At 33.6% G+C, this 12455-nt stretch overlaps 1 protein-coding gene across 2 annotated transcripts in view; it reads right to left on the reverse strand.

Moving 5' to 3' along the window:
- Positions 1–12455, reverse strand: part of LOC114327532 (autophagy-related protein 2 homolog A) — a 165628-nt gene that overhangs the window by 69327 nt on the left and 83846 nt on the right. For both annotated transcript variants that reach the window (XM_050648778.1, XM_050648779.1), the window contains exon 15: positions 11182–11526. In XM_050648778.1, the coding sequence (XP_050504735.1) occupies positions 11182–11526 (345 nt within the window). The remainder of the gene's footprint in view (positions 1–11181; positions 11527–12455) is intronic.

Here is a 12455-nt window from a genome sequence, read left to right on the forward strand (position 1 = left end):
ATGTAGCCCTTTTTAGGGATCTTAAATTATACCTTTTATAAAAGATTTTACTGTGTTTTTTGTATTACATGGTATACATACGGCCAACTACAGGAAAACTTTTTCCTTGTAGATCCTCCAGATTCTTCTTGAAGGGCCAAACGAAACAAACAAATAAATCCTATATAGAGCGGGGAGGCAAGAAGACACCGTGTCTCCAAAGCTATTCGGGAAACTCTTACATTAAAATTGTAAGAAGTCAGCTCTGACCGAGTATGGTATCAACATAAATGGAGAGAAGCTCAGTCATTTGAGATTCACAGATGACATCGTCCTTATAGCCGATCGTACATATTTAGGTTGGAATAAAGATTAACATGACACTGCCATAATGGCAGAGAGTTTCGAAGACCTTCAAACCCTGTTGAACGCTGTAAACAACGAAAGTATTGCAAAGGGCTTAACAATCAACGCAAAGAAAACAAAATGAATGGTGGTCGGAAAAATTAATATCGAAGACGCAGTACTAAAATTGGATAACAAAATACTGAAAAGGATGGAACCCTTTAAATATCTGGGAGCTGGATTGACTGATGGAAAGTGATGAGGAAAGGGCCTAGCTGGGTACGATGATGAAAATTGCCCCCAACTCGATTTGAATTCCATATAGGTCACCGTTTAGCATATATAGTGAAACTAACTTTCTGAAATTTTTAGCCCCCTAGGTGGTCACATGACCCACCTAGAGCCTAATTAGGCTTTTTATGTTTTTATTTTTTATCTCAGCCGCATCGAGAACTCGCGAAAAACTTTAAATAAAAAATGTGTAAGATTTAAAAAGTTCTGTGCGAAAATTTTTTTTTATTTTTGGCGGGAAATTTAAATTTTAGAACGATTTTAAAATTTTAAATGAGTATAAAAAAATAACTAAGACATTCGTTTTCACGAAAAAAATATATAACGTGTATTTTTGCATAATATTTCACCCTGAATTTTTTCAAATTTTTAAAATTCGTGAAACGCACCTTCAAAAATAAAAAACCGCATTTGTTCGTTTTTTTTTTTGGTTTTTTGATATAATTTTATACATATTTTTCAAAAAAGGTAACACCGTCACTGGAGCAGGTAAAAAATTTAAAAAGAATTGGGGTTTGATTAATAAAAATTTTTTGTAACACCATCCATTTTCAAGATACAGGGCGTTGAAGAAAACAAAATTTTACACATTTTTTACGATTTTGCCGAAACTACTGGCAACATTGTAATAAAACTTGGCGGGTTTTAAGAGGTAGTTATTGTGCATGTTTTGACATACAATTAAGGATTTGATATTCATCATTGGCGCACTTAGGGGTAATGGTCTAAACTTTTCAACGAAAAAAAGATAGTACGCCACTGACATATTTCAAATTAACAATCATTTTTAAATTCCTCATTCAATTTGAGATAAAAAAACTATCTTATAATTTTTTCATACGAGGCGCCGTTTTGCTGCAAAAAATAAAATATCTTAACGCTTCCAAAGTATTCGAATTAGTTTTTATAATGGACGTTTGAGTTTACGTATGTAGATGTAGAAACTTCTAATAGAAGTTCGAATACTTTGTAAGGGTTAAGATGTTTTATTTTTTGAATAAAAATGGCGCGTCGTATGAAAAAATAGGAAGATAGATTTTTTGTCACAAATTAAACGAGGAATTCAAAAAGGATTGTTAATTTGAAATATGTCAGTGGCGTACTATCTTTTTTCTTTAAAAAGTTCAGACTATTACCCGTATACGCGCCAATGATAAATATAAAATTCTTAATTGTATGTCAAAAAATGCACAACAACTACCTCTTAAAACTCGCCAAATTTTATTACAATGTTGCCAGTAGTTTCGGCAAAATCGTAAAAACTGTGTAAAATTTTGTTTTCTTCAACGCTATGTGTATATTGAAAATGGATGGGATTACAAAAATTTTTTATTAAGCAAACCCCAATTATTTTTCAGTTTTTTACCTATTCTAGTGACGTTATTACCTTTTTTGAAAAATAAGTATAAAATTGTATCAAAAAACGAAAAAAAAAACCGAAAAAATGCGGTTTTTTATTTTTAAAGGTGCGTTTCACCCATAGAGTTATATATTAGCATAGAGAGAGTATCATTCAGAGCGAAGTGACGACACCATCTTTTTTATTTGGATTAGTGCTGTTTCACTCTTACACATAGTAAAGCTGCTACAGTTGTCCTCCTCTTCCGTGCCTATATTCACACTGAATGTCATCATAGATTTTCGATACAATGTGTTAGAAAGAGATGCAGCAAACCAGTCCATGAGATCTTGTCGTCAGGAAGCGCGGAAGGTAGGCTCCCTCTATGGTAATATATACCTCTATGGTTTCACCAATTTTAAAAATTTGAAAAAAATTCAGGGTGAAATATTATGCAAAAATACACGTTATATATTTTTTTCGTGAAAACGAATGTCTTAGTTATTTTTTTATACTCATTTCAAATTTTAAAATCGTTCTAAAATTTAAATTTCCCGCCAAAAATTAAAAAAAAAATTTTTTCGGACAGAACTTTTTAAAGCTTACAGCTTTTTTATTTAAAGTTTTTCGCTAGTTCTCGATGCGGCTGAGATAAAAATAAAAACTTAAAAAGCCTAATTGGGCTCTAGGTGGGTCACATGACGACCTAGAGGGCTAAAAATTTCAGAAAGTTAGTTTCACTATATATGCTAAACGGCCTATATGGAATTCGAATCGAGTTAGGGGCACTTTTCATCATCTTACCCGGCTAGGCCCTTTCGACCAGAATAGAACTTGCACGAAAAAACTTTATTAGCTGGCGCTCTGTATTGTGCAGTAGAAGTCTGGCATTGACCACACGTCTAAGAGTATTGAAGTGCTACGTCTGGTCCGTTCTGTTATATGGATGTGAAACTTGGACAACAAAAGTGAAGAATCTCAACAAATTAGAAGCGTTCGTTGTGGTGTTACCGTCGCATGCACAAAGAGCGAGAATTGATCAACGTCTTAAAAATGAGAAAGGTTCAATACTTTGGTCATATAACGAGAGGACCTAAATATCGCTTACTCCGGTTGATCATTGTTGAACAACTGTCCTGGCTGCTTAACATTAGACAATGGACAAGTCGAAAGGTCGAAGAATTGTTTCATATAGCTGCCGGCCGAGAAATATTTCATCAGCTTGTTAATACGACGATAGCCAACGCTTGAAAACAAGCAAGGCACACAAAGAAGAAGAAAGATTAACATGAGAAAGACGAAAATAATGACTAATCAGGCGCTATATCGTAATATTGCTGTTGATGGAAGGGATATTGAGCAGACTGCATTTTATAAGTACTTCTCCTCCTAATAGTGCAGTCACTGAAGGTTTTCACCTCCAATTTGGTTAAACCACCATTGATTTTCATTACAATTGGTGAGTAGTTAGACGATACCTTAAGGAACAACGGTGACATGATGCTAACTTGCGCTTTTACCCTGGGGGTGGATGCCACTCCTTCTCGAGGGTGAAAATTATTTTATTAAAAATAATACTATAAATCGATAGAGGGTCAAATTCTAAGCAAAATTTGTTATATGAAGTTATTAATATAAATCAATACTTTTTAAGTTATTAAAGATAGATTTTATTTTTTCGTAAAAAATGCATGTTTTAAAGCAATAACTATATGTTTTTGCAAAAAAGTTATTATTAGACAAATTAAATACAATAAACAATTAAATACACTCTTCACTTAAACAACTAAACTAATGTTAATTTAAAGTGAGTTATGGTTAATTGAATGTATATTTTTTTCGACGAGTACTCAAATCTAAGTATTCAAGCTTAAATAACGGGAAAACGGTGCATTTTATAAAATATACCTGTTAAGCACTTGTCAAAGTACTTCGGATTACCTATCAAATGAGCTACAGAAGAATTTATTATCATCAAAATTAAGCAAGTTATGATGAAAATAAGAGAACCCTTCCGATTTTTTTAGGAAAAAGTAAAAAATAAAACATCCGCCATTTCCACACAAAAATTTTTTATATTAATCCTTACAAGAATTTCTTGATATTAGCATAAGTAATGATTTCAACAATTTTGACTGGTTTAGAATGCATATTTTTGAAAAAAAGGATATAATTTATAAAAATGAGAATTTTTAAAATTATCGTAATTTTCAATTTCTTTTGCTAATAACTCCAAAGGACATCGCACACATCTTATGGAAAATATAATGTCACTCAAATTCAATAAAATTTATACCAATAGATTCGTTTTAAATTAACAATCAAATCTTATCATTGCGCCAACTCTCTATTTTCAAAAATAAGAGCAGAAATTGATATAAATAAATCTGAAATCAAATGGGTAGGTACATAAGTTAGAGAGAGAAAAAATATTTTAAAATACCTAGATTTTCGGTACTCCATAAATCAGCGGATTAGTTTCACTAAACCGCTTAGGCCCAGCGGGATTTAAGCTGTTATGAATAGCACTCAGAGCAATAATGATTGTAAACTAACGTTTTATGGACTCCAAAAATGTGATTTCGATAAACTTTAATTGCAATTTGCGCCGTAATTAATCATAATTAAGAGTTGGCGCAATGATAAGAATTGATCGTTATATTAAAACGAATCTAATCGTATAAATTTTATTGAATTTGAGTGACATTATATTTTCCATAAGATGTGTGCGATGTCCTTTATATTTAAAAAAATCACTAAGAGGTTCTAAATCTCCGAGAGATTGAATCGGGTTTAGTTCCTATCGCAGTGAAAAAAAAAAGAAAAAAATATAATAATTAGCATAGTTGTATTTATTAACATAGTAAGTAGACATTGTTATTTGTAAGCTTTATTTTTTATTATTCTTTATTTTTAAGTGTATACTGGACAATTTTGTATGAACGAATAATAATTTTATTTGTAATTACGTGGCTAAAGGTTCTAAACCAAGGCCAGAATCAAAACAAAAAAAACTCCAAAAATACTCAATATACGTAAAAAATGATATATAACCAAATTTTAGTTTTTTCTGTATAAAATGTTTTAGTAGTTTTACTATTTCTTTGGGGTAAAAAATAACCGAAAAAATAATAAAAATATATAAAAAAATAATAAAAAATAATCTTAAATTTTTGCTGCGAAAACCACGTAACCGGGGCAATTTAACCTTTTATTTTTTAAAAAAGTAAGGGGTTTAAAAGATTAAATTCAACACGGTTTAATAGCCATTGGAATTGGTTTACAAACAGTTTTTAGGTGAACCTAATATCTTAAAAATCAATGGAGTTATTTAAAAAAGAACAATAAACATTTTTCGGAAAAATTTTCAACAGATAAATTTTGAAAAAAAATTTTATGGGCATAAACTTTACTGCTATCAACTTGTTCGGGGACTCATTTGATAGATATTTCTAAGTACTTTAACAAATGTTTAATAAGTTTATGTTATAATATGCATGATTTTCCCGTTATTTAGACTTGAATACTTAGATTTGGGTACTCGCCGAACAAAAAATACATTCAATTACCTATAACCCACTATTAGTTACCATTAGAAGGTTTTTCTAATAACGAGCTTATTTCATTGTTTATTATCTTTAATTTTGGCAATAATAACTGTTTTGTAAAAACTTATAGTTTTTGAGTTATTTATGAAAAATTGGTTAAATACATGCATTTTTCACACGAAAAATTAAAATCTTTGATCTTTAATAACTCAAGAAGTTTTGATTTATTTTAATAACTTTATATGACACATTTTGCTTAGAATTTGTCCCTCTGTCGAAGTATGGGGTTATTTTTAAGAAAATAATTTTCACCCCGAGAAGGGGTGGCATCCACCCCCAGGGTAAAAGCGCAAGTTGGCACCTTGTCACCTATGTTCCTTTAGACATCTTCTAACCACTCATCAATTTTCATGCAAATCGATGAAGGTTCACCGAAATCGGAAGTAATAGCTCATATCGACCTTCAGTGACTGCACTGTAAGTGCCTTCTCTATCTATTGAGGTTGGCGATCAATATGGCAAATTTCTCTCTGTTCTGGGCTTGATGAGCTTATAAGTACTTAAGACATGAAATTAGATTGGGCAGAGATAACCAAACAAGTGAGTTCCCACGTCCCATAGGATTGCCTCAAAAGCACAGTCTTTGAGCAGTGTGTTACCTGTACTCACTTATGGAGCAGAAATATTACATAAAACGTAGTAAATAATATTCGCGTGACTCAGAGAACTGTAGAGCGCCAGATGTTGTATTGTGATGGTACACGACAACCCTCACGGAATTTTCCTAATTTATTTGTTATAAGAATAAGGTCAATATTATAGTTGCAATTTGTATAATTTATTACGACAGTAGCAAAGTTCAAAGTATTCAACTCATTCGCAAGACTGCAAACAAAGCACACGTCATTATTGAAATACGTATAGCATAACCATATATGGTAATACATATGGGCATTGTTTTTAATATAATAGATATAAGTGGGAAGGTCGAGTACCTGAGACATCGTTGTTGGAGCAGTGTGTTCGCTGAACTCTGCTGGCGCGTAGTCAGGGGATATAGTTACCGAGATATGGGTCACCTTGACCTATCCTAACGATAATGTCGGTCGACGTAGTTGTAATTGTACCTTTAACCTTGTAAGAATAAAGTTATGTAAAAAGTTTAAGTTTGTTTGTTCGGGATAGTGTCTTCGTCCAGCAACCCCCAACATCACATGGCGACCCGTGCCTTAAGTTAAAGAATGGAGTTTTCTGGTTCGCATATAGATTGAGGTATGCAGCTCTACACGTAAGATGGGAAACAACCAGAATAAAGAAAAAGAGGAACAGATCTTCATAAACCAAGCAGGCAACAGCGGAGGTGTGACAGCTGAAACCGGCGAAAACGAGAAGCTATCAATCCCTGGAGTTTTGGGAATTGTATCGTTCAGCCTGGCCATAATCATCGTCGGATGGCTACTGTATCGACGATGGAAGAAGCAGCTTCGACGCCACATCCGACAGGAAGTATCTAAATCAATGGAGATGCTGAGGTTAGACGCCCAGAATCCAGGACCAAATGCATAGACACATGAACCCATATTCGTGAGTAATTTTTCTTTTTAATACAATACAGTTTAACTGCTTATGAAGTAAGTTTGATGACTATTTTTTTTTAATTTTCATATTGACATTTTTTTTTTTATTATATAATTACTCACTTACTTATTTACTGACACTTTAAATATTGACGGTTATCCAATATTATTGATCCTTTTATTTTACTTACATTTATGTTTTATTATAATATTTTATATGTTATATTTTGTTATATTTGATAAACTTAACGGCAATGATAAGCTTTACGAAGTAATTGAGACTTCGAGACACTAGGCCATATACTATTGAGTAACGTAGTCAGGCCAAGCCGAATTTATGTTCGAGGAAAGATTTCAACGTGTTCTGGAAGATATAACTATATTAAATAGGAATCTCACAAAAGACACTATAGAACGAAGGAAAAATAAGCTAATCACAGATAAATGGGTGGAAAAACTCAGGACTATCACGGAACAGTTTAGGACGGTGCATAAAATATACAAAGGTGACAGCTGTAAGGCAGCAGAAGACAAATTCATTGCAGATATTATTGCAAAAATTGGAGAAAAAATCGAAAAAGTCCAAACAGAACTACGGAAAAGACAAGTTGAACATAACAACGACAAGATGGGAGAGAAATTCGAACTGAAAACAGCAGGGAACCTGATCCCTCACATAGGAAACACCGAAGAATCAATTAGAGCATTCATAGACGCAATTGAACTGTACGATGAATTTTTAGATAATGAGGGAAAACCGCAACTAACAAAGTACCTGTTGAAGGTGAAACTAACGCAAGCAGCAAAATTACGACTGAAGACTACTTACAACAAACAACTGAAGAAAGAGATATCAAAATATGTATAGTACAAGACAAACAGAATATAGCAGATGAAAAATTAAGAAGAATTATAATTAATGATTTTCACATGTTACCAACAGGGGGGCATGCCGGAATAAATAGAATGTACAAAAATATAAGGAAATATTATTTTTGGAATAGTTTACGAAAAGATATCGAGGAATTTGTGAAGAGATGCGACGATTGTCAAAGACATAAGCATTCTATCATAACCAAACAACCTCTAACTATCACATCGACTGCCACCTGCGCATTCGACACAATATTTATAGATCTAGTAGGACCATTTGAGATGGATGACAGTGGGAATAGATATATATTGACACTGCAATGTGAGCTAAGTAAATACATAGAAGGAATTCCCTACAAACTGGAGTACATGGATGCAATATTTCTGTTTGTCGTATAACATTTCAGTACACTCAGCAACGGGTTATACACCGTTCGAATTAGTGTTCGGAAAAATATGTAGACTGCCGACAAATGTTCAAAACGAAATAGAACCCCTGTATAATTTTGACGACTATCCCATGGAACTGAAATACAGACTACAAGTAGCCGCAAAGGAGGCCAGAGAAACACTAACACATACAAAACACAGCAGAAAAAAAATATATGATGCCAAAACGAGTAAAATAACTTATAAACCAGGAGATAAGGTATTAATAAAAAATGAGCCAAACACAAAACTTAACTCTTTGTTTTCGGGTCCATATACCGTAATTAAAGATGAAACGCCTAACGTAATTATTGAGAAAAAGGGTAAACAAGTAGTCATACATAAGAATAACGTTAAGCTGTATAATATATAAAAAGAATAAGTACTGAAAAGTGTTATAGTGTAAAAGTGTAATAATAGTCCACCATAAGACTTTTACTAGTACTTAAGGTACAGTGTAAATATTTATATATCTCATTTTTTTTCTTTTCTCATTTTCTTTTAATATGTTTGTTTAATTTTCTTATAAATGAGAGACGTCAGTCAGCATAAATAATATAAAATAGAGATGAAAGGAAATTGTTACTGAAATTCCCTTTCATCTTTTCCCCGCCCAGAGAGATGTGATGGTACACGACAACCCTCACGAAATTTTCCTAATTTATTTGTTATAAGAATAAGGTCAATATTATAGTTGCAATTTGTATAATTTATTACGACAGTAGCAAAGTTCAAAGTATTCAACTCATTCGCAAGACTGCAAACAAAGCACACGTCATTATTGAAATACGTATAGCATAACCATATATGGTAATACATATGGGCATTGTTTTTAATATAATAGATATAAGTGGGAAGGTCGAGTACCTGAGACATCGTTGTTGGAGCAGTGTGTTCGCTGAACTCTGCTGGCGCGTAGTCAGGGGATATAGTTACCGAGATATGGGTCACCTTGACCTATCCTAACGATAATGTCGGTCGACGTAGTTGTAATTGTACCTTTAACCTTGTAAGAATAAAGTTATGTAAAAAGTTTAAGTTTGTTTGTTCGGGATAGTGTCTTCGTCCAGCAACCCCCAACATCACAGTATGTAGTGATGTTGATTATAGTTACTTTCGAGTATTCGTTATAAATCGTTACTTTTGTATAAAGTAGATAATCATTTAAAGAAAGTATTCGTTACTTTGATTACTTTTGTTACTTTTGTATTTGAGTACCGGTAATCATATCGAGAATCGCATTTCTCAGTACATATTTTGTATTAGTATTAGTAGGATACTTTGATTATTATGATTGCTCTTGTATTTGAGTACCGGTAATCATATCGAGAATCGCATTTCTCAGTATTTCGAATAAGTATAAGATCCGATATAACGACCTTCACCGATCTATTTAATGGATAGAAATTAAATGATATGTAATTGTTTTGTCATTGCTGCTCCACAATATCAATAATCTCGAGTAATCTGTTTACATCAATTAAGTGCCAAAAACAAACCATCGAAACTCTAGACGACGTACCTTAGCAGTAATTTTGGGCACCCAGGTGCTTCGGAGTTCGGAGGTCGGTTCTGATTGCAAATTCGTGTTCAGTGACCTCAAATACCCCGAAATAAGAAAATCTGGCCATTAATATACTGATTTTAACATGTTTATGCATTTTTAGATGCGTTTTATACACTTTAAAATGTAATAATGCATTTCCACCTATTTTTTTATTGTAGACTTTTTTCCAGATGTCATCCTAATCCTAAATACAATGCAAAAAGTTGCAAGTCTCTATGTACCTACCATATTTAAAAATAGATTTATTCCTGTGTTTTTAGTGTTAAATGCCCTGGTCTAATAAAAACAATGCCATACCTACAGGTAAAATTAAAATTGATGATCATAGTCTAGAAATATTATCATATCTACATATTTTCCGGTCAATCTAAGCTATTTTTTTCTAGACCTGATAAGAATAGTGTGTGTTTAGTATTAAAATCTAATGTGTCGCATTTTTGTTTTCAAAAGAACTAACATCTGTGAAATTCTGTGAATTATCTACCTCGACAAATCGTATAGACATCTGTTTCTGGGTGCATGCTTTGTTAAATGATATACCTCCCTCTGTTTCAGCTACTTCTCAGCGCCCTGTAATCCTGTAAAACTCTTCATACCCTTCGCCCTTCATGGATAAAATTTTAGTTAACTGTAGTGATACCGAACACTCGTGGAATACCAGTCCGACATCAACCGATATCAACCGAGTAGATACAAATAGATACTCAAAATCAAAATAGGTACTCGCTCTGATACGATTGGTACGAAGTAATCAGAGTAATCAAAGTAACGATTTATCTCTCTGTATAGTAATCGTTACTTTCGGTATTCGTAAGTAACGAGTACTTTGTAATGAATAGTTACTTTTTCAACATCACTAGTTGTATGCCTCTCTGTAAGATCGAATTCCAAATAAAGAAATACGTCGTATAACAAAAACAACAGACGTTATCGAAAAAATGTCATCTCTAAAATGGAAACAGGCAGGACACATTGCCAAATTATCAGACAACCGATGGACAAAACGTATTGTCGAGTGGAGGCCAAGAGAAGAAGCACTACAGAGCAGAGGAATCCCACCAAGCAGATGGACTGATAACCTGAAACGTGTTAGCAGTAACTGGATGCAAGCTGCACAAGACAGAGACCTACGTGAAGAGCTGAGGGAGCCCTATTCCAGCAGTTGACGCATACAGGTTTTTACAGAAACAAGTACATGTCGATATAAAAATTAGAACTAAAAAAAATACTTACCACAATGGTACAGCTGAGCGTTATGTAATTGAACACAAACAAATCCCAAGTTATCATCACCTTTGTATCCACTAACCACAAAAATGTTGGCGTCGTCTAAATTTAGGAAAAATTCTCCCTGTTGACCAGGGATCACGTTGCTTCCAGAATCTCTAACAGGCGGATGGATTTCTAGAATTCCTTGAACTATCTGGATGCTAAGGACAAAGTCGCTTTGTATTTTTTTAACAGGTTCTTGCACTTTATGTTGCGCCGGCTTGATGGGTTGTCGCATTTTGTGGTCGTACGTGGAGAAGAATATGTTGCTTGTGCTAGTTTCTGATTCATCACTTTCGCTATCCGATTCTAAAAATATTTGGTAATATAAATTCCATGTTACTCATATTTAATAAATCGTTAAAATTATACAAATTAAAGAATCATTATTATTTCATTGGTTAGAAATATTCGGTAAACAAAAAGTTGTGGTTGTTAAGACTAATTTATGTTAGAACGGGCCGTGCACGAAACGGCTGTCTTGTGGGAGACGTTGAAGAATCGTGTGGTATGAAAGACATTGGACAATATTGTAAGGTATATCATATCGATAGAGACAAAATACCAAGAAATGTGATTCTCGATATGATTACTGGTACTCAAATGATTACTTTATACAAAAGTAATGATTAGTAACGAACACTTGAAAATAACTAATCAACATCACTACATTTTACCAACTGGCCACTGCGACAGACTACGGCTGGGTTCAATATGCGCTGCACTAGAAAAATAAATGCACGGGTCGTCCGTAGTGCCAGGGTGTGTTGTGTCACGGTTAGGTTCAATTTGCGCCAGGCCTAAATCAAAACCGCGTGCGGAGCTCGTTGTTCCACATCCCGTGCTGTACACGTCCCGTCATAAGATAAATCAGCCTTTAAGCTCTGCCAGTTTATTACCTCTGTTCCCTTTCTATACATGTAAAATATTAATTAAAGTGTGAGACCTCTCAAAAATCGGATCTGAAAGGACCAGATAAAAATGGAGCCAGGTGCGCATAAGGCTGCTAAAAAGAAATTATTGGAAGGATTATCTGCTGGGAAGATTAGCTTGATTATTCGTTACCTTAGTGGTGGTAGCTACACAACAATCTCTACTCCAATAATGGTATACTATCAGAATGTAAATGGTATCCACAACCAATCTTACAGTTGAGTCCGCGAGTCTTTACCCGTGCGTCATTAATACCTGGCGAGATAAAACACATACTTTTTATCTAGCATCATTCTCTTCCACGC

Source organism: Diabrotica virgifera, chromosome 4 (assembly GCF_917563875.1).
Source record: "Diabrotica virgifera virgifera chromosome 4, PGI_DIABVI_V3a".
Taxonomy (NCBI): Eukaryota; Metazoa; Arthropoda; class Insecta; order Coleoptera; family Chrysomelidae; genus Diabrotica; species Diabrotica virgifera.